Source organism: Gigantopelta aegis, chromosome 6 (genome assembly GCF_016097555.1).
Source record: "Gigantopelta aegis isolate Gae_Host chromosome 6, Gae_host_genome, whole genome shotgun sequence".
In the NCBI taxonomy this organism is placed as follows: domain Eukaryota; kingdom Metazoa; phylum Mollusca; class Gastropoda; order Neomphalida; family Peltospiridae; genus Gigantopelta; species Gigantopelta aegis.
Genome location: NC_054704.1, coordinates 45696725 through 45720695, shown reverse-complemented (window position 1 = coordinate 45720695; position 23971 = coordinate 45696725). Strand labels below are relative to the sequence as shown.

Here is a 23971-nt window from a genome sequence, read left to right as displayed (position 1 = left end):
ACACGTTATAATGGCATATACATCTTTTGTTTAGAAGATGCATTCTAATTCAATCTGCATATACATATAACAAGACATTTAGTAGACCTATCTACAAGCTAACCTTGTATTACTATAGGTCTTATATATCCTGTCTCGTTTGGACTGCTTGGGTGCTGAAATGATGTTCTGGCCACCAAAACTATACACTCGTGCGTCTGTGGATTGTGACGTGTAATTGACACCACGTTCCCATCTAGCTGATCCACATACACCTAATATTTTGAAAAAATATTTAAAATAAAATGACATCGGGCTGACAAAATAAAATATCACTATTCAGAAAGAAATTAAAGATGCAAACCTGTGTTAACCAGTAACCAAAGGGAGTATCAAATGCCTCTTAAGACAGGCAGATGCTTAATAAAGATGAGTTTGTACTACAGTATGATGTAGACATATTAATTCAACCAAAAAGAGTATCTTAAGGCAGGTGGCTACTTAACAGAGGTGTTTTTCTCATATTTTCTCTTCAAGTTTTTTCAATTTCCAGTAGTCAAAACTTACAATGATGTAAAAATATAATAACTATTTTTTTGTTAAGCAACTTTTTTCAATTTTAGTATATTTCAAGTAACATAAACCTTTTAATAAAAACAAAATCATATATGCTCAGCATTTTGTTTCTTCACTCATATGCAAATTCACCATTATCTCAGAGTCACACCCAGTAGTTGATATATTTTTCAAACTGGAATGTCACTTAAATTACATTTTGGATAAAATGTCATAATTATCATGTTTTACAACTACCAGCATATTAACATGTTGTTAAACAGACATTATTTTCCTTTCCTACATACCTGATTGAAACCATGCCTTCCCATCTCATAGTGGAGCTGGTTCAACACTTTCTTCCCAGCAGTGATTCCAGACTTCAAACTGATGTACATTGGTCCTTCTGACTCAGACGAAGTCCACGCAGTATAGAGCCTCTCTTCTTTCACAATATGAATCTACAAGCAATAAATATTAAAATATTAATATGTGGGAGTTTCCCACATACCCTACAAATTAAACAATGATCCACTCGGATCTAAAACATTTTAAACAAAAGTTTTAACCTTTCCTGAAATTCAAAGCTGCAGTCTGCCTCTCCACCTGTTTCCCAATGCAAATTACAAACACAACTGCTATTTAACTAAACTTGTGTATTTGCTCTATCAACCTACAATCTTCTGGCACATTTGCATTGTTACAGAGAACAGCAAAGAAATTGTCCCACAAGCCACCTGTTCCTGGTGAATTAATAGCTTTTGATATGACCAAGATTAATCTAAGCTTCTAAAGGCTATCAAAGAATAGTAAAGGAAGAATAATGTGGACGATATATTCGCAATGGATAACTAATAACAAAACTATTCTCAAGAACGCAGTCTTCACCAAAATCAAAAACCACAATAATTATTGATCTGGGTTTTTTAAGCTATAGGAATCTTGTGTTATGAAATAAAAATAATTATATTTATTTGGTTTGTACAATCTTAACTGTGTTTTGTTCTTTTTACAACCATGACTATACACACCTTTCAACTCTTGTGAACTAAAATGTTAAAATTTTCCCCGAAACATAATTGCATCAGATTTTGTTTTTACGTTTTGGAAAATATATTTCAACTTTGAGAAATATAAGCAAAATATGTCATTTGGACCACAAAAGTGTGCATATTTATGTAAAAATGTGCGATAAACATACAAACACTTGCATGTTTATATCGAAAAATGATCAAGACCCACCGATTGCTATGAGATAGTGAGACCTAGAAAAAGAGTACCAGTGAGGTACATGATATGCCCGTTGGAGAAGAACTCAATTACTGAATGTGTTATCAAGTGATAGGGAAGATATGGCCTGGACAAGGATTTCCTTTAATTTGCAGTAATGTATGAAATTGGGTCATGGTGACCTATTTATGGTATGTGACAAATACACTGTAACCATCCCAAGTTGTATTTGCATGCATACAAGGTTTGATGATTCTATATGAATTGATAAAGAAGATATGTCCCAGACAAGGATTTCCTTTAATGTGCAATAATGTATGAAAAGTAGGTTGTGGTGACCTAGTTATGGTATGTGACACTGACTGTAACCAACCCAAGTTGTTCTTGTATACAAGGTTTGATGATCCCACAGGAATTAATAAGGAAGATATGGCCAGGAGAAGATTTCGTTTCATGTGCAGTAATGCGTGAAAAGTACCTAGTTATGGTACTCAACACACCATCATCCCATACAAGGTTGTATACAAGGTTTGATGATCCTATATGAATACATAAGAAAGATATGCTCTGGAAACTAAAAGTTTACAGATGGATGAACGGATAGATTTACTGATAAACGAACAATGTCATACAATAATATAGCCCATCAAAGACAGGCATAAAAAATGGACTTTCAGACATTAGTTTCCTGTATATAAAAAACAACTAAAAATGCTGCTTTATACTAACATGGTGAGGAACTAACTGGTCATAGCCTCGATTACTTCCAATCGCACAACAAGCCATAGAAACAATAGCTGAACTGGGCCAAAGATCATATGGGGATCTTTTCTGTAAAATAAATCAGAAAATATAATTACATTAATTTGTCAAATAATACAGTCAATTTGCTAATATTATATATGGCATGCTACTAATCCAAGAAAAGTCTGTGTGAGATACAATTATTCATATCACAATATATATTAAATCTTTAAAATGGTCACTGAAGGAATGCTTTTGTGATTCATTTTAATTGTTCTCAAAATCTTTAACGTATTAACAGAATGTAACTTGATTTAGAACTAACCAGGACTGGTGATGGATTGTCATGTGTCTGATCATAAAACAAAGCATGTGCAACATTTGGGACAAGTGGCCGGACACGAGGCTGTACAAATGATCCAACAGGGATTCCTCCGTATCTGTGTACAAGTCGGCCTTCTTCGTGGGCATCCCAAGCTGACATAGACTCTGCAGATTAAACACATATAGTCAAGAATAGTAAACACATTTAATTTACCAGTTATTGTCAAGTTTATGTACAGAGCACAGTCACTTTCACTTGTTTAAACAATATTTGTTAACAGTCTTTGCCAAGTTTATGTACAGAGCACAGTCACTTTCACTTGTTTAAACAATATTTGTTAAGTCTTTGCCATCCACTAAGGACATATTCTCATTCGATGCTAGGAGATTTCATTGGAATTGGGACCCCAGTGTGCAAAGCTGAAGTTCCTAAAATAATTCCCTTTAGTTCAGATAGCTCACGTATTAGCCATTCATGATTCTTATTTGCTGGAATAAGAAATATTTTGATATTTTTAGGCAATTTTTCATGGGTTGACTTATGAATGGATAAATTAAAAATTAAATTTGTTGTACTTAAAAATTACCAACATGACTTATAGCTGAGATTGACCAATAGGCAATGGTACCATTCCATTTAATTGCCCTTTCTTTAAGAAGAGATATCTAGAGATGGAAAGACTATTTTATGCAAAGATGTAATTGTTGAAGAAATACACAACACAACTAAGTAAACACTGCACAATATCTGAATGAAACTTGAGTTAGAAATACAATGTCAGCAAGAAGTTATGAAAACCTCGAATGAGAGAATTAATTCCCAGGCGGTTGATAAAAATATTATCCACATGTTCTGCTCCAGTAAACAACTCTGCAACCACATACAGGTCTGGTCGAATCGTGCGGGCTACGTCCAGCATGTACTGAAGAAAGAAGAAAATAACAATAACATTACATTATAGAAAATACATTCTAATTCAACACAACAATGAACCTGATTGGATGTATAGTGGTTGCATTTTACTGGCTGTAGATTTTTAAATCGAACTACTTTGAAGCTTAAGCAAAGAACTGTGCATGTTTTGTAATGACGTCATGAAAACAATTTTGCTATTGTAGGCCTACATATTGTTTTAAATAGAAGTTAAATAATAAATTATTTTAAACTTAGAAATGAACATATTCTTTAATTAGGTTTTATCTATACCTGATGGTTCAGCTACCCAGTTCTTGTTACTGCGTTGCCTAATAACGTCATCAGACGGTGATGTTTGTAATGGTTATTCATATTAAAAATATGATAATTTGATACAAAAAAAGAAGAAAAAAAAAGAGATACTAACTGAAATTACCATAGGGATAACCCTACTGTGTTTTTGGTCATGTACTTTCACACATTTCCTCTTTTACTGCTTCCGTTAAAGGGACACACCCTAGTTACGTTTATTTGTTAACCATTATGGCGTTGTTTTTCGCTATTAAACCCCATTTTTCACAAATAAAATTGCACTTTACTTACATTTTATTATTTAGAATACACATTTCCATTCACCTGAAGTGCGTTTTGGTAATCCTGATATTTGTAAAACCACGAAATGCATTTTTTGTCTTTTTTCACAAAACGTGTTGTCGAGAAAAAAACGTTAAGCAAGCGAGGTCCAATCTATTTTTAATGTCACAGACGTTGGTATATCACGTGACCATTATCATTTTAGTTCGGTTTGTTTTCTCGTGCACGGTTCGCGCAATCAACATCCGATTTATTGTTCTTCATTTGTGAGATTTTTCTTCAGTTCGTGAACATTTTCAGTAACAATAAAGTTCAGACAAGTAAGTGTCTCAATACAAAACGTTACAAACCCTTAAAACCAATAATTTTGCTAAGTCTTACGATATCTGGAGAGGGGATACAACCAGGACAGAACAGTTGGAACATGTCCAGGAGAGGTGAAACGAACGCACCCCAAGTCTGTGAAATTTGTCGTGACGTAGGCATTGTTGTGCTTCTACCGGTGACATCAGAATACTAACTTTCAAAATTATTTCAAGCAATTGGGACATGGGGATTCCCATGGTATTTATCGATATAAAACCTGCTTTTTCACTCCATTTGATAAAAACGTGATCTAAGTGTGTTACAGGTTTGTAGATTAACCAAATTATAATTTATTTTCGCTGGATGGAACTAGGGTGTGCGGCTTTAACACATCACCAATACACATGACAAGTAAACAGAAAATAGCTTCAGACAAAAACCATGTACAAGTTTATAAATTAATTTGGTTCACATATTTTCACTTAAGAACTTCAGATTTACTTACCATAATTTTCATATGTAAAAGAATAAGATTTTTTTTTTTCTAATTGGGATATTTAAACTATAGTTGTCAAACATTTACAAAAAGAAGAAAAATAACCAAATCAGGTTTATTTTCAAGCATTTGTAGACTAGTTAACTTCATGTAAGTAAACAGACATTTTATCAATTCAGTGTGTGGGTTTCAGAAATAAAATATATTGCTGCTTCGAGGGACAAAACATGATACCTATATAGTTGGACATATTTTGTTTTCTTCTGTAGCCAGTTGTCAATGGAAGTTCATTTTATAGAGACAAAATAATGTAAACTAATTTTGGCTGGATGTGCACACACCCCTCTGAAATTTAAAGTTTCCCCCAAAATCCAATGTTTAACAGATGAATACAATGCATTTATTTAATTTATTTTTTTGTGGGGAACATATATGATCTTAGTGAGCTTGTTATTTCCATGGAACATTATCATATAGATGGATATATGTTGTATACTTTTGAATACCGTAGGTGCCCTTTTTAAACATTACACCTCCTCCATAACAAAATCCTTCATGCACCTGTCCAGTTCTAAGACTAAGATGAGAAGTGACACTTACTTAAAGTATTACATAACTACCTGCTCACAAGATGGTGGATTCAGTGGGATGAAGCAAAATGGTGGTGTCGTGGTTAAGCCATCGGACATAAGGCTGGTAGGTACAGGGTTCGCAGCCCGGTACCAGCTCCCACTCAGAGCAAGTTTTAACGACTCAATGGGTAGGTGTAAGACCACTACATCCTCTTTTCTCTCACTAACCACTAACAACTAACCCATTGTCCTGGACAGACAGCCCAGATAGCTGAGAGGTGTGCCCAAGACAGCGTGCTTGAACCTTAATTGGATATAAGCATGGAAATAAGATAAGGGAAGGGATTATATTATATATAATATAAGTAACATTTTTACTGTTTTATAAAATTAACATACCAATACACTTTCTCATATTAAGTAATATTAATGAGTATTAAATATCACTGAGTACTGGTATAATCTGAGTAACTTTTCTGTTTTGATCTAAAATGTAATAATAACAGTCTTTTATGCTAAATCTTTCCTACCTCTGCTACATGTATTGGCGTGCTGTGGCAGTTGTCAAGACGAATACCAGGAAAGATTTTTGCTGTTATTTTTGTGTACTCCTCCATAAGGTTCCAAAGAAAAGGACAATCTTCAGGTTTTTCCCCATACCGCAACTTGACACTGTCGCCCCATTCAATCAGCTCTCGACGCAAGTAGACATTTGAATCTAAAATTATATCATAATTTTTCAAATTTAAAAAAGATCCTTTTCTGATCAAATTTGGTAGGGGTGGGGAATGGGGAGTTAAACTTGTCATTAACCAGTTACTGTGTTTATTCTGCAATTCAACGAACACAGGAGACTCATTTATTTTGAAGTTTTGACAGTCATGGCTTTTGAAATATGGTATCAATGAACATCCATGACATTAATCCTTTAATCATAAAAGGTTATGAGACAATAATTTCAGAAATATATTTGATTAAAATATGCAATATAAAAGTCAGTTTGCTAATTTGTCGTTTTTAAATTCAATTAAACACATGGTAACAAAACCTGGTTAATGTGATGGAATATTCATTTTTTATTTTTAAAAAACAACCCCATATTATTATAGAAGGAATCACATACAGTTATGTAGGATAAGTACACATTCAGTGGTTAAAATGTCAGAGTCTATTTGCGCATGTTTATATTACCTTAGTTTAGAAGCACATGAACAATAATCAGCTTTATTTCTTACCTTCTTCAGCAAAGCTTTTCAGAGGGTTATCTCCCATGACCCAACCATTGCAAGCCATGACATACTGTGCCTCAGTTTCTAACATCTGTTCCGCAATTTGAACACCACCATTGTGTGGACGAGGCCACACAAAATACCTGCAAAATTATTTTAAAAGTCAAGTTGCCTGTGCAGATATTAATGGTCCTGAGGGGTAAGAAATTACTGAACACCCAACAATAGTAGTAGGCCAGAATGATCTGGAGTTGTTTAGAAATGTGGGAGTATGGTGTATTTGGAAAGAATGGGGAGTGCTACGGAAGTCTTTTCATTGAAGAGTATCAGTCTTTCCATAACTGAGTTGGGGTTCGGGGTTGTTGGGGTTTTTTTTGGTTTTGCAAGGTTTTTGGGTTGTTTTGTAGGAATTGGAATGGTCGAAGTAAATATTGATTCACTACTGTGATGCAGATAATATATCAGTGTAAATAGTAGTTAGAGTAGTAGTATCGTAATATAAAACTTCAATTCTATTAACATACTCATGCATTATGGGATGTTCTTTGGTGACTAGTTGCAATTTTGGACCATCATTAGCCAGGAACCTCCAGCGTCCATTGGCTATGTAGTTCTTAGCAGCAGTGTCAATGTGATCAATGATTTCAAATTCCTTCACAGCATTAAGCTCCAGCAGTTTATCTCGAAAGAGTGTACAACACTTGTTGATGCGTTCCTGGCGACTAAAGACTGCAGGCCTTAAAGATGGAGATAACAAACAAACATTACATTCATGATAGACAAATATTGTTTTATATTCATTAAACTTAAAGAAACCAAATACAAAATCCATATTTTAAAAGCATTATTTCTTATACAAATTCAGCAGCTAGTTATCTTAGTATTGTTACTGCCATGCACACTCATAACTGGAAAAAAAAAAAAAAATGTCTCACTTGGAAATGATCACCTATTAATGTAATGTACTCTACTGCTTGATTCAGCACTTCCTGACAAATAGCCTTTTTAGTTCTAAATAAGGTATGTATACTGTCATGAGAAAACTGAAGTGACAAATTTTACAAGCAAAAAATAACTGACTTCACAAATATCAATTTTATTAAAAGATTATATAATTATACACATAATAACAGGCATATAATTTTATATTAAGTTTATTGAAAATCCCACTTCAGCCGTAGGTGAAATTTTGTTTTGTAAATGGGTGCTTTATGCCACATGTCTATACAAATTACTTTGTACCATAATGACAGATAAATTAAAATGCACATCAGGAATGAACTGAGAAATTAGTAATCAACCTTAAGCAATCGTGTGAGTTGCGAGGTTTTGCAACAAAGTTCATAATGGTAAATGTAAGTTTATTGTTTAATATTACAGGCACAGAAATAGTGAGGAATGTGGGGGGTGGACAGGGGAGCAAAATATGAGTAATCTATAATTTCTAAAAATTTACTTACCATGGAGAGATGTGTAAAATAAAAATTAACGTCAAACTATTTTCTATTTTAAAAACACAATGTAACTGTTATAATATAGGTACATGTACATGCACATATCAACTGAATTTTTTCAATTTCATCAACTTTTACACAATCAATGTTCAAGATGCTTTATTCATCCAAGTGTTATTCTATTCACATTATCACTGTATACAATATTAATTTCAAACACAATGTTTTAGTATGCTCCTGACATCAATAACATACTGATGAAACAAGTTTTACATACTCAATGATTTTTAGACAGATACTTTATTAATTACGTATACTTCCATTAAATAAAGATTCTGAAGTAGCTTAATTTACACTTATTCAAGTATCATAGCAATGAATTTGCCACATTTACTTCACATCATTGTATATGACTAATAATTAAAACCTCACACACCAAACACTGTACTTATTGAAACTGTTATGTTATCAAAATATTTTCATAAAGTCTTTATTTCTAAAGTTGCAAATTGGCTAATAAATGTAAAAACATGTGCCATTAAAAGAAATAAAGTTTCCTTTTTCAGTACACCTCACCCACCTCACTCCATTTAGCAAACTGGTGTTTGTGATGATGAAGCAATTCTGTAATATTAGTATTCTAATGCAAATCATTAAAAGGACTAGCTCGAGTTTGTAACTATTAAAATAGACAGTGGATAAACTAATCACATCTAACACATCTGGGTAATAAAACCTTTAAAAAAAATTCTACATGCATGGATTACGCATTTTATCAATAAAGAAAAACTAAATTGTTAAGTATGACATTATTGAACTATAGTACTGGCACTGGCCTTGACCTTTGGCACAAAGAGGTGAAACGTGAACTTGTTCACTATGTCCTGTTCCTATTCCTATGTATGCAGTTTTATAAAAAGTGGATCAGACATGCAGTCGCTAGAGAAGAGACGTCATATTTCTATTTTTAGTAACAGTTACTTTGACCTTCAATGAAGAGAGGCGAAATGCAAACTCATTGAAGATATCACAATCCTATTCCTGTATATGAAGTTTCATGAAAATCAGATAAGAAATAATGTCGTTAGAGCAGTGACGTGACGTTGCGTCACGTACATACATATGTACATTACTGGAAAGACATGTCCTCTCGATGACTCGTCACAAGGAGACAATAATTGGCAAATGGCTAACTTGACTGTAAACATGTTATAATGGCTACAAACTCAGGATAAGTCCCTTTAATCTAATATCTAAGAAGGTTAAAACTACACACTATATATAGGTTAAGTATTATAAAAACATACTTCTACTTGTGCATTTAATTTGTACCTAAATAAAATATGCACCTAAAGCTAAATTAAACCAATCGTATAATACTGTCACCCATGTATACAGTAAAAATTAAGAAATATTTTCCATTATTCCATTATTATTGGGGTGTTTTTTTTATGTTCTGCATGTTTGGGCCAGCTATGGTCAGTGACTTTGCTGTGGAGTGGGAATTTTTGTCTGCGAACACATGATCAGCTGCCAATTTCACAATGATGCGTTTCAGAAATTTAATAACTGCATGTTGACACTGTGCATAATTGTTTTATTAACAATGGTAAAATTGTGTCCGATAATATTTTACAATACATAGATTAAGTTGTTATAAGTTTAATAATTCATTTCAAATCGAGTATCATATAATTCATAGTGACATACATGTAACAGTAATTGGTACTGTAAAATAGGTACAAACACGGGAATGGATAAGTAATCTCATTGAATTATGTTAAACCAATGTGTTGACCAATCGTGTTAGCCCATATATGAACCTTTGATTCTGGAAACTGTCACAATGTGACACAGAAATGTTATTATTCTGTGATCTCTCTCATAGGTGGGTGATAATGGTTTTGGTTTTTTTTTTATCTTAATGCATAGGTTGATAAAATTTGAATAAAATTAAACAAAGTTAAATATTCAGTCAATATAAAATATAGCAATTAAACAAAACTAACAGGTTTTCTGCCAGAAAATAATCCGAGGATACATAATAGACACAAAAAATACCTTAAGTGTCTTTTCTAGGTGGTTATGAGTTTGAAAGGTTCTGAAATTGGACACTGCATTTCATATGCTTTGAAAAATTATAAACAGAAGTTCTCTTACTAACATGTGTCTAAAAAAAATTAAAATATGTCCACTCATTTCCAAGATGTTTGAGTATATAATTTTACCCTCTGGCAGAAACCCTGACCAATGCATGGTAAGCAATCAGAAACACAAACGGAAATAGCCGTGTTCAATCAAACACAAAAAAGAAACAACTTTGTAGCAATGCAATACAGTCCATTCTAATTTATCCTATATTAAATTAACTTTTAAAAACATTACTGCTGTTTATAATCTCAAACCAAATTGGGCTGTCAAGCAGTGTCGTAAAAATAATGGACATCAGCATGGTAATCGAATGCAAATTTTTATAAAAAAAGAAACAATTCAAAATAACAACAACAAAAAAAGTCTCTAAAAGCTACAGCCACAACCATGGAAAACTAATTGTAACTGCTGACAGGTCTCAAATGCCAAACAAATTTACCAGTTTAAAGAAAATACAATACATGTAATATGTAAGGTTTTGATAAAACATGAATTTAAATTTTAAAGCAATAAGAACCCACTGATAAATGGATACTAGATGAAATCATAAAAAACCCACTTTATGTTATCCTCATCCTTCCATAAAACACAAAATGACATCATTACAGAAGATGGCCAAAAGTCTATAAAAAAATATTTTTATATTGCATTTCAAACTATATTATAACTCTTGTGTGTAACTATAATTTAGAACGGTTTTTAATTTTGGGGGAAATACATGTATTAACAGGATTTTATAAAATACATAGTCCTAAAAAAAAAAAAAATTTAATTCTTATACAACAGGAAAATTACAAGTGGGAAAAAAGCAATCTTTATCATAATTTGGTCTTTTAAAGTTGAAATTCCAAATATATATTTATTATTTAACCATTTACAAAAGGTCTCCCATCCACATTAATTTTCTTACTGTCATATGCCATTTTTCAAAATCATTTAAGGCACTAGTCGTAAATCTCACATACAAAAATCTATTATTTCCTATTTTGACATTCAGAAGTGAGGTGCTTTTCCACTGTTTTGTGTTATTATGCATTAAAATACACGGTGACAAAACGTTTGTCTTGTATGAAAACAGGAAATGATAACCACTATTAATTATTACCTCATGCATATTCTACTTAACTTCTGACAAGTTAATGTTAAGTCACACGTGATTCTGTTTTAGATCATATTGCACTGCATGCTCTGTGCTTTTGCGAACCAATAAATCACAATATTGCACTATTTCCGGTCTAAAACAGGGAATTTTTATTTACCAATAAGCTCTCTCGGTCTCAATTTGCAAATTGTAGCATCTTACAGATAATGTTTCACATATGATGTCATAGTACATAATACTTGTGCTTGCTAGATTGCCTCCTCAATATATAAATTGTGTATTTATTCTTTATTAAATTGGCTGAAGTAATAAAATAATTATGGAACTGTCTTGTGACTAATATGATATTTATGGAGTGCAAAAAATAAATGTCAACCTCAGCCTCCAGTCTCAGTTTATGTAAATATCTTTGACTCCATAAAACATCATATCAGTCTTTACACTGTGCTACATTGCACTGCTTAACAACAATATCAAACAAGTTTAATAAAACTGTAGTTGTGTATTTAGTTTTGAATGAATTATGCTTTAATATGGCGAGGCAAGTCTGCCAGATTTAAGTCAGCAGCAGTTAAATATAATGACTTACAGAAAACAAATTGTAATATTTAAACCAGTAAATTTGTTTGGCACTGAAACGTCATGATAATTTATCAGACCTCGCCGTTTATGGGGAGCTATCATTATTATTCCCCATCACTCCTATGAAACTAGTTCAAGGAGAGTAATTTTTAGCTCCCCTTAGTATGTGAATTTATATGGTATTCCAATAACCTACATGTAAGTTAGGGGAACAATTAATCACTCCCCTCAATTTTTTTCACGTCGAGGTCTGGTAAATCAAGCAAAACTTAATGATTAGAAATACCTTTCTTCATCCTGGTCAATCCTGAAGATTGAAATATTATTTGAATTTCCGCAGTAAATAAGGCATAAGTATCAGAAAACACACACACACACACACACACACATCCATATATATGTATACACACACATCTACAAGCAGGAATGCACACACACAAGCATGTAAGTACATACAAACACATGAGGCTATATATACCATCATTTCACACTCGTCAAAGTTATAATAAAAGTTCAAATGCTTTACACAGTGTAAAGCTAATAAACATATAGAAGGCCTACAACAAACTTAAAATTTTAACAATGAATGGATGGATGGATGGATGGATGGATGGATGAATGGATGGATGGATGGATGTGATGGATGAATAAACGAGTGAATAAAGGAACAAATGAATGAATGAATGTGAATGAATGAATGAATGAAAGTGAATGAATGGATGGATGGATGGATGGATGGATGGATGGATGGATGGATGGATGGATGGATGGATGGATGGATGGATAGGTGTGATGGATGGGTGTGATGGATGAAAAATTGAGTTAATAAAGGAACGAATGAATGAATGAATGTTTACTGACACAGCAGCATGAAAAGTGTATCAGCTATTGAATGTCAAACAAAGGTAAGTATATGAAAGAATGGATGGATGACATGAGTTTTAAAAACTGTACATTTGTAATAAAATTCAGTGTAAAGAGCAAAATGACTCCACCATATTTCTTCTACCAAATACATGGATATATCTTTTTTTCATTTTAGTAGTCTCCATACTTTAACAACATGCCATTTGTACAAGTGAGATGTACAAGTGAGACTTTATGGAGAAGAGGTCATTTCATCTGATTTAACCATTCATTTCTATACATTCCATGGTATAGTCAATTATGGTTCAAGCATGCTATCCTGGGCAATGTCCAGTTAGCTGAGAACCCCCTCTGGGTTGCAGCCAATATTGGGAGGTAAATTCAGAAGCTAGCGGTCTCAAAGCTAAATGGTTTAACCACCATGACACTGTTATTGTATTGAACTGTATATTTATATCAGGTTTTACTTGTTTAGTATGAATTTAGAAATGTAAGTTTTAAATTAATGTGATGTGCTGTATGTACTCTGCATTACAATACTAGTATGGCTGTTCAGGTGATGCACCGGTGTGCTGGGAAATAATGGGGCAACAATTAGTGTCACTGAATGTGTGTTGTGTTGACTTACATGTTCATTTTATTACCAAATACTTGCGAACAGCAGCTGTAAAGAAATAGACAAATACTTGTGAAATTGAAAATGTGCTATTGCATGGAACCTGTCTTCATTTTGCATTAAACTAAATAAAAGATGTTTTATAAATTTGTATTTTCAGGCAAAGAAAACAAAAAATTAAAATCTAATGTAATAAACAAGAGGCCTCTCTGCCTGCTTAGTTCAGCTACATGTATACTAGTCATAACAAGTTAAGGGCCGGTATCAAATTTTACTTTACTTTTTCAAAAATTATTTGTAAAAATCAGGGGCGGTGATACGTAATGAAAAGTAGGTTACAGATTTGAATAAAGCATTTCAGATTGCATGTACATGAGTCGTTTACTTACAGCTTGTTTGGTTGTCAGTATAAAGTGTATGGCAAATGCACAAAAAATCCACGATTATTTGACTTTTTAATACCTTTTTTTTCTCTCTGACTAAGCAGGGCACCTGCCAGAAAACCTAATGGTGCATGTGAAACTCCTTTTTTATGTGAATACTTTGCATGTTTGATTAGGGTTGGGATATATCAATTTCATTGCAATCTGGCTTTGGATAACCATGCCACCAAATCATAAATGGAGCACTCTCAGAAGCAGTGTCCATGTTACCATTAAGTTCTTGTGACTAGCATATTTACTCAATTATTTGGAATTACATTTAGACATCTCCCTCTTAACAGTTTTATTTGTGAAGACTGCTCTCAGAGAATTACTGTAGATAACAAGTTTCAAAACTTACCAATCTCTTTTAATTTGTTTATATTAAACAAACATTCTAAATTTAAAAATACCTCTCTATTATTATACATGTTCATGTGTAGTTTGTGGACACTGTCCCAGAGAACCCCTATACCAAGATTCAGAATTATCCAATCAAAATTATAGCAAGTTATATTGATAGATAATGGATGGTGGACAAATGATGATCTGTATAAGAAAAGCTCTGCTGAAGAATGTCATAAATTAAAAAAATAAAATATTTATGTAATGTATGAAGTACATGTAAATGTGTAGATTCTTCTTTCTTTCAACTACCTAAAGCATGTACACATGTTTAAACCAGCTTTGATGCTGCTTTAAATGCAAAGACAATTTATATTTCATTGAATGAAATCTGCAATCATAACACATGTTCCACTTGAGTGACAAATGGCAATATGAAATTACCAAATTCAAGAGATACTATTTAAATTTTACCTAAAATATAAAATTTTCTATTTATTATATAACTTAATAACTGAAATAAGTAACCAGGTCACACAAACAACAAAACAAAAAACATTAAATACCATCTGCCTTTTACACTGTCAGAAGTTTAATTTCTACCCCCTCCCTTTCATGCACCCACCCATCCCACCCCCAGTTGAATGACATCAAATCATTTATGAAAATGGAACGATGGTGAAATGTAAGGATGAAAATGGAACAATGGTAAAAAGGTATGGATGAAAATGGAACAATAATGAAAATGTGAGGATGAAAATGGAACAATGGTAAAAAGGTAAAGATGAAAATGGAACAATAATGAAAATGTGAGGATGAAAATGGAACAATGGTGAAAATGTGAGGATGAATTTGAGCACTGTCTGAGACCGACACTGGACATTGCTGCTGTCATAGCAACAAAGCCTGCTAGCACAACTAGAAAAACTAATTATTACATTACTTTTAAGGGTCACTTACCTAATAAATTCATATAACTATAGCATTGAAGAATATATACATGTATTTCGCATAATAATGCATTTCTTTCATTAAACATTTAAGCTGCGACCATAATGTAAACTTTTGCTGTACAAGTTATTTTTATAATCTTGAATAGAATTTTATATTGTTTACTCATAATTAACTGTTTGGTGTATTTGTTTGTTAAAAAACAGTTAAAACAATAGTGGCACCAAGATATGTAGCAATATGTATTGCTACAACAGTACCAATATCTGGTGTTATAGTCCCAGACAGTAATGACGATACATTTTCTATTTGTTACAACTAATTAACATTAACAACTAATAATCCATTGATAAAACAGCAGTCCATAACCGTAATGTTGTTCCAAAAGACAAATAAATTAAGATATTTTCTCCATCTATAATCCTCTGTAACTTGCTTTTCTAACAAGACCTTCTAAATATTATAAAACACAATCGATATAAAAAAATGTTTCCAAACAACAGTTTGTAAATATAAACATCTTATTTATAACTTGAAAAGTGTAATTAAAGTATCTAATTGTGTGCTTGTCAACTCAATTTGTTGTATATATGTATCGGGAGATTGCATTACCAAATTGATCAACTGTGTGTGAAATTCTGTACCCTGCAAAGGATACAATTTAACTAACTGCATGAGAACGTTGTTAGTCATTTTCACCCATAGGGAAGTTTTATTATTAATTTTAGTCGTTCTCAAATTCTGTTATGTTAGCATGTAGTACCAAAGTAAGTTAAGTGTTATTAGTTTTTTCATTAATGTTTAATAATGTTTTAAATTATACTGACATAAATCATTGTTTGTTAATTATATAACATATGCAATCTGATTTGGAAAACTGATGACTTCTAGAAATCTGTGCACAATTTATGTTCACAATTTTAATTGTTTAATTGCAAAATGTTAGATTATAATATTAATATAATGACATTACAGTAACATATGCCCTTTACAGTTTATTGTGAAACTTAAAAAAATTCAATAAGCATGAACAAAAAAGTTCATTATTGAACAACATCTGCAAAAAAATATATTGTAATTACTATAACTAAAATGATATCTCAACTAGACTGAAAATAATACGGTAAACTTTCATCTGTAACAAATATGAAAACAATGAAATCTCTACCTTTATTATATTCAACAGTATCAATGTTAATTCTGCACTGCAATAAACTGTTCACAAAGCAGTTTTAGAGGTCAGTACAAACTGCAGGCTGGAAATCGAGCCTCTGTGAATAAGCCAGCCAATACTAATAGCATACATGAATATATATCCTGCACCAGGCCTATACATATAACAGGGTTCAAGTACATTAAAGGTTACATTTGAACACACAGATAAAAACAAATCTTCATGTTACTACAGGGTTTAAGATGTCATTAGCTAAATGTGAATTTAAGTTGAATTTGGTGAATACACTTTATTAATAATTCATCAAAAAAGTTTGTTTTGAAAAAATATATGCCTTTTGTAGACCAACTGCCTTTCTTTACATTTTCTTACTAACATGGCTAATTGAAACTTGAATTTAGCTACTGATTTGCAGTCAAATTCACCAAATTGTTAATAGTTATTTGGGTCCAGCTTCAACCTTGGACTACATTACAGTTTTCGACAATTCTATGTAGAAACGAGGTAGACAAATATTTAAAGGCACTGACCCAGGGCCCATATTTTCAAAGCAAATTTTAGCACTACAAACTCATAAAACCATCGAAAGCTATGACGCCACTATTGCCTACGATCGTATTACAATTTAGTAGCACTAAGATAGCTTAGAAAATTCCTAGCCTGGTTATTAAGTGATATCAAATGTTTTCAGCTATTAATTACAACTTTCTCAACCATTAAATTACACACTGTTTACAAATTCATGTTTGAATTATCAATTCATCATTTTGGTGTTTGTAGCAGCTCCAAATGTATTTTATGTGACACAGAAAAGGTACAAAACCGAGAAACCAGGGTCAGTGACTTTAAGGTTTTAGCTCAGCTGTTGTGCTCAGTAAAATAGTATTTTTTTCATGTTTATAAATTTAATACTATTAATAGTCATATCTATTTATTGGCACTAGTGAAATAAATACATTAATTTCATAATTATGGCATTAAATGAGACACCAGTTATTAAGTTAATACTAAGGATGATTATTATTACTATTCACACTTATACAAATATTGAAATGTTTCATATTTAAACAAACAAAAAACAGAAACACCCAACAGCATATGTACATACTGATCTGTGTTGTAAAGACGGAGAGCTGTATTCATATCCACTGTGGAACGTAGTCTGCGAAACATGGGATCCTGTTTTATAACCAGTGCTGCCTCACGAGTCGTTGAAATTGTATTTGCTAAACAAAAAAAAAAACAAAAAAAACACTGTAGGAGAAAAAAACCTGCACTATGAGAATGATTTCACTTCAGTTTGATTTGTGTGCTTATATTCAATTAAGGTTCAAGGTTACCATTCATAGATGTAACCATAAACCATGTTTTATCAATCTAGGACTTATAGTTTGCAATAAATGAAGCTAAACATGAAAACTTAACATTGGAACTAAATGCAAAAGTCAACGTTGTTGTTGCTGTTAGAAAAGTAATGCTTACATCTTGCTTTTTGACTTCATCAAGGGGAGACAAGACTTCGTCAAGGGGAGACAAAATGACAGCTACAAGCCTGTATTTTAAAATAATTAGGATCGGAAATCTACTGAACAGATTCAACTACCACTTTTAAACATTGTGAGAGTTACCTTCAACGTTGTGTTTGAACTCTTTAACGCATTTCTCAACATCAATACACCAAAACTCGTGCAACTTTTGTGCTGGCAATATCTCATTCACGATGATATCCCTAATGATCTGAAAATAAAGTTAGAAATTATATTGTGGTTATTATGTAGCAGGGGTGGGGAAATTTTAAAAGTCCTTTTTTCCTGGTCAGGAAATTGTATTTTAAAAACATGTCAGTCTCATTTCTGTCATTCTTGTCAGTCCGAAGCACCTGTCCATTTCTACTATTGGAACAAATTCTGTTTATTGACAGTGCTTCTATACATGTTTATTTGTCTACATCAATCAATTAATGTGCATTTTGATTCTCAAAACATGTGAACCATGCAGTCCCATACTAAAAATCAATTGGTTAGTTGCATGCCCCTAGATTGTTTTGCATGCTCATCAGTACCCAGTAATAGAAACAGTGAATACACTCAGGGTTTTAGATTGCACCAGATCTGAGGTGGTAAAAGGTGTGCCCAAAATAAGTATGCCTGAATTAAGTACAAACATTCAAACCTCAAAACATTTCACCTCAAAATCAATAGAATGTTAAGCTGTAATAGATTAAAATAACTGATATCTTAGTCATAAAATCATCTCTTTTAGTCTGAACATCTTAACAATAGCAACAAACTCAGGACACTCCCTTTATAAAAGTCCCAGAATCTGTCTAAGAGCATATATTATTTTTAAAATTAACATAGGAGCACATCTTATTGACCTTGTTAGGCAAATCACAACCTTTGATTGCCAATATCCATTAAGGTACTTCAAAATTCTCACAGATGTACCTGTACACACATACCTGAAGTTGTTCTTCATCATTAATCGTGGCACTAATACCCCTGTACTCCCATTTGCCCTCAGCCACTTGGTCACTGAACTCTAGCAAAGCCCTATCCATGATATACGCCGGTCGCAGGTGTGGCGAGTTTTCCAGATTGAACGCACAATCTGGATGTTCCTGCAGCCAAGGACTGTCGATTGACGTGTGGTTGTAGACGAGATCTGTGAGAGACAACACTTCCCATTCGACTTTCATCTTCTGGACAAGTGCATCAATGTCATTGTACGTATATTGATCGCCATACGCTGGGCTGAAGTGTCGCTGATCCCGGATGGAGTAGGCCGAGTTTGATATGCCTAGCTCCTGAGTCGGGGTGAAGTGAATGAGATTGTACCCAGACTCCTTGGCGACGAGAAGACGGTCCTCCCATTCAGCAAATGGGCCGAGCAGTTTTGTGACAACTGTTTGACACTGTAGGCAATCCAGGTTGATTTCTTCATCATTTGGTCCAATTTGTATACACGGGTCGACCAAAAAGTAACCCAAACCATTTGTATTCTTTATGTCAGAACTGAATTAAAAAATAAAAAGTTTATTAATTATCAAATATTTGGGGTTCATAAAACATGACATTGCCCTTATATGTCAATAATTTTTCTTATTACAATTAGACTCAGTCATTCCTATTTTCTTTATCCCAACTGAAACAGGTGTATCCTTATAATTTTCCACAAAATATATTCTAACTGACTTTGTGGGACATACATGTACATGTCATGCAATCATACAATGAAAAAAATAACACAAAACACAAGGTTACAAAATGTTACTGAGGGATATTTTCAAGAATCATACATTATTTGTAATTATAAGAATAACATTTCATTTTGGGCACAATTTATCAATGTAGTAACAGTGACATATTTAGTATTCAAATTTATAAAATCTCTTCACTAAGCTACACAATTTTATACTTCGATAAATCAGACCTGCCAACCCTCCCGGATTCCGCAGGAGTCTCCCGGTATTTGATCAAATTTCCTACAACCTGCACGGGAGACAATTTCTCCTGTTAAATGACATTTTTGTAAGCATAAAAAAAAATCGATCCTGTTTTGCCAAAATAACATAAGGGAATTAACTCATTCTCATTCGGAAAATGTCGACTACTTTCGGTTTCCAAGAATATAACAGGCCGAATTGTCCCGACTGTTTAACCTTTGCCGAAGTATGACTTGTGGGATATTTATATTGTTAAAAAAGCACATGGAGTTTAGAAAATGACGTGCTATTATAATGTTTGTTGTCATCGTAATGGCTACGAAGCGTGTTGCCGCTAATTCAACAGGCTGTGTATTGTCATTCAGTGTTGCCATATATATAACTATCCAATTTAGTTCTAATAACGCCTCTGAATTGTAAAATGTCTTCCCACTAGATTACATAATGCAACTATGACAAATCTAAAGTGCCAGACTCTGCCCAGAGTTGACAGCGATACACACGATGCATGTTAAAATCACATGTCACAGCAAGACAACGAAAAGACCAATTAGCTATATAAACATACTTGTGTCAGTTACTTTTGTATGTTTGCGCAGTAAAATGTTGGTAACAAGGGTACACTTCAAGAGATTATTTTTGTACAATTAATAAATGTTGTGTTTGACATAAAGTTACTCACGGAAATGGGTATAATTCAAGTAAATTTCACACGATGTCCGTAATGAGGTTTTACTTACCGTATACGCAAATATTTTTGCGGCTAAAATAATTCGTGATCAGGCTTTCATTTTACATTTTCGCGACTGATAATAAAATCAAAATTACCCATATTTCATTTGTCAAACTCTTTTCAATGACGATTTCACACACACACTTGGACATGTTACCATGCTGTCAGCAAGACGTCAATGTTGTATGTAGGTCTGATAAGACATGTTATCGATGGAACACGCACATGCGATACAGAAAATTGAAAAACGCAAATATCAGAAGAAATAACTTTTAATTATTGGTGATACCCACAAACTTCCATTCAAGGTTACAAAGAAAACAAACAAAACTGAAATTACGTAACAACAGACTTACACCCACTTGTTTGTCACTTCGATCAGATCCACGTGACCATGCAGATTTATAGAACCATGTGACCTTGTTAATAATTTGGAGGTAAAGACACAGTGCATACAAAACTCGGTACAAATTTAACAGGTACCTCTGACTGCTTGTCTTTTGTATCCATGAAAATTATACCAAATCGGAAATTAGTTCACGCGTAATTAAATTCGTGGTGCTGTCAACGTGTTCGCAATTTTCGCGGTATATTTTATTTGCGAACATTTTTGCATATACGGTATAATTAATGGAAATACAGTATTTAATGCATCATTATAATGAGTTTAAATAAGTACCATGCCACTGTTCCTCATAATAGTAAAAACTGAATATTAATTTATAAGATTTATATAAATTTGTCTTAGGTACATGTACTTACATTTGTAGCTACACTAACCACAAATGATGATGTAACTAACCTGTAAGGCTGTAAGTACTAATTAGTACTTAGTGTAATACCGTAAATGTACTAATTAATTTTTTAATTTCTTTTTCGTGTTCTTAATATTTTGGGATAAAAAAGTTATTTAAAAAAAAAAAATGTATTAAATCATAATAATATATTTTTTCAATTAATTTTTTATTTTTTTATTTTTTTTAAATGCCAAGATCTAAGGTTAACAAGTATATATAATATGACATTATGTAGTGTTCATATAACTTATTGTAATATATATTGTTTTTAAATCTTGCGATTTTGGGTTAAATTGTGTTAATTTAAAAAATCTCCTGCTTTTTTTACAAAATCTCCTGCTTTTTCAACACACACCTCCTGCTTTCTCTTGACTAAAGGTTGACAGATCTGCGATAAATTCCCCCCCCCAAAAAAATTAACATTATACCAATTATTCAATTTTCTTTATTTGTACAAGATTAAATTTCTACACATTTATCAAGATACACTGAATTGTCTTCCTTACTGAAAGAATAACTGGTCCTAGTGGCATAGTGTTTAAGCCTAAAGGCTGATATGTCATCCAGCTCCCATCCAGAATGAATTTTAATGATTCAGTGGAGAAGTGTAAGGCCACTAAACTGACTTCTCTCTCCCTAATAAATACTACTAACCACTAACCCGTCCTGGACAGCCTACATGGTTGAGGTCTGTAATTAAATCTTAATTGGGTATAAGCATCAACATTTTGCTAAAATGAAATAAAAGGACAAAACTAATGGTTTAATTTAATGGCTCTTTAAGCAGTATCACGTAATGGAGTGAATGATAACAAAGTTACTTTGAATGTATTCATTTTTAAAATACAAAATTATTTAATTACAATCTACAGGTATTGGGAAGTTTCGGGGGCTTCCCAACCTGAGCCCATATTTTTGAAGCTATCTTAGTATTACAAAATCGTAAAACCATCATAAACTATGATGTCACTTAGCACAACAAAATCGTAAAACCACCATAAACTACATTATACTATGACGTCACTATGGCGTGTGCTATAGTGACATCTTAGCCTAAGATGGTATTATGATTTCGTAGCGCTCAGATAGCTTAAAAAATCCCTAGCCTGGCCTCTTCTGTCTCCAACACCACCACCATGCCATGTGATAGTTTTTGTAACCAGGTCAAACCTCCCATCCTCCATCCCTCACCAACCGAACACACACTACCAAAATAATACCATGTGTAATTCATTGCTGGAACAGCCACAATTGCGATAACATATTCTAATGATTGTACAAACCTGTTATCAATTGTGAAGTAGTAATTGAAAGAGCCTGCACAAATTAGGGAGACATCCGCATAATAATCATGGCGGTCACTTTTCATGTTAGTGGCGCTCTTAAACTCCAGCTCCTCATATTCGTTTCGGTCAAAGCTGACATCTTTATTTGGAGGGTGATTACAGAACAATCTCACTGGTGCTGTCTGAAGAGATGATCCCAGTATGAAACGTAAGTTCCATCCTAGTGCACGGTAAAAAGAAAAAAACATTGTTAATGAAGTTCATCAAATCTGCTAAACTGAATGTAGTTTTATATATCAGATCTAGGCCTATTTGGTGTCTAATGTATAGGTCAAAATGGCGAGACACGAAACACACTCACGCCACCTAGGCTACGACATATCAAATAAAAGATGGGGAACTGCAGGACGTTTCTAGGGATGTGGGCGCAATTTTAATAAGAGGCCCTTGACCCAAATGGTAACCTGAGTAAATTGTTGATCCCATGCACCTACATGTACTAGACTCATGGAATGCATGATACCCATTTTCCGGAGGTGGGGGAAGGTGGTCAGAGTGACCAAATTCATTATTTTCTTTCTCCATGGGTCAAGGAAGCTTACCACCAAATGTGGTTGGAAATGGTCTAGTAGTTGTGGAGAAATTACAGCTTAAATGTATTTCTCGATAGATACAACTCCAGATAAAATGTATCCATCCTCATACAAGAACCCACCATTAATGAAATTCACAACTTTAATAAACCATCTATTGACTTTTATATAATATGAAGACTATTCAATTAATTATAGCATTTCTGGAAGTAGAGAATATTGTTTTTAACTGACCCATTTGTTTCGTTTGGGCCATGCCCCTAACAAATTAATTTTTCCATGTGTCAAGGCTTGGCATTTATGGAAGAAGAGAATTGTTAGTTTTTTTAACAACAACTACATGTAGTTTCTTCCCCTTTTGGCCCCCACCCCTCAGGCCCTGATGATTTTGTTTCTCCATGGGCCAAGCTTCCCACCAAATTTAATTGAAAATGGTGAAATATGAGCCTTATGTGTTGGAAATGAAATTAAAAATGCGTAATTTTAAAGTTTAATTTTAAAAAATGTG

The 23971-nt window shown here is 33.1% G+C and overlaps 1 protein-coding gene across 4 annotated transcripts in view; it reads right to left on the bottom strand.

The window, feature by feature from the left end:
• The window catches only part of LOC121374897 (glycogen debranching enzyme-like), a 69174-nt gene that overhangs the window by 29996 nt on the left and 15207 nt on the right, over window positions 1–23971 (bottom strand). For all 4 annotated transcript variants that reach the window (XM_041502020.1, XM_041502023.1, XM_041502021.1 and 1 more), the window contains 14 exons: window positions 22868–23090; window positions 19071–19623; window positions 18238–18346; window positions 17718–17835; window positions 13730–13765; window positions 12521–12541; window positions 7470–7682; window positions 6952–7088; window positions 6247–6434; window positions 3632–3755; window positions 2834–2997; window positions 2494–2595; window positions 843–995; window positions 104–254 (listed from right to left, as the gene is read on the bottom strand). In XM_041502020.1, coding sequence (XP_041357954.1) covers window positions 104–254; window positions 843–995; window positions 2494–2595; window positions 2834–2997; window positions 3632–3755; window positions 6247–6434; window positions 6952–7088; window positions 7470–7682; window positions 12521–12541; window positions 13730–13765; window positions 17718–17835; window positions 18238–18346; window positions 19071–19623; window positions 22868–23090 — 2292 coding nt within the window. The remainder of the gene's footprint in view (window positions 1–103; window positions 255–842; window positions 996–2493; window positions 2596–2833; window positions 2998–3631; window positions 3756–6246; window positions 6435–6951; window positions 7089–7469; window positions 7683–12520; window positions 12542–13729; window positions 13766–17717; window positions 17836–18237; window positions 18347–19070; window positions 19624–22867; window positions 23091–23971) is intronic.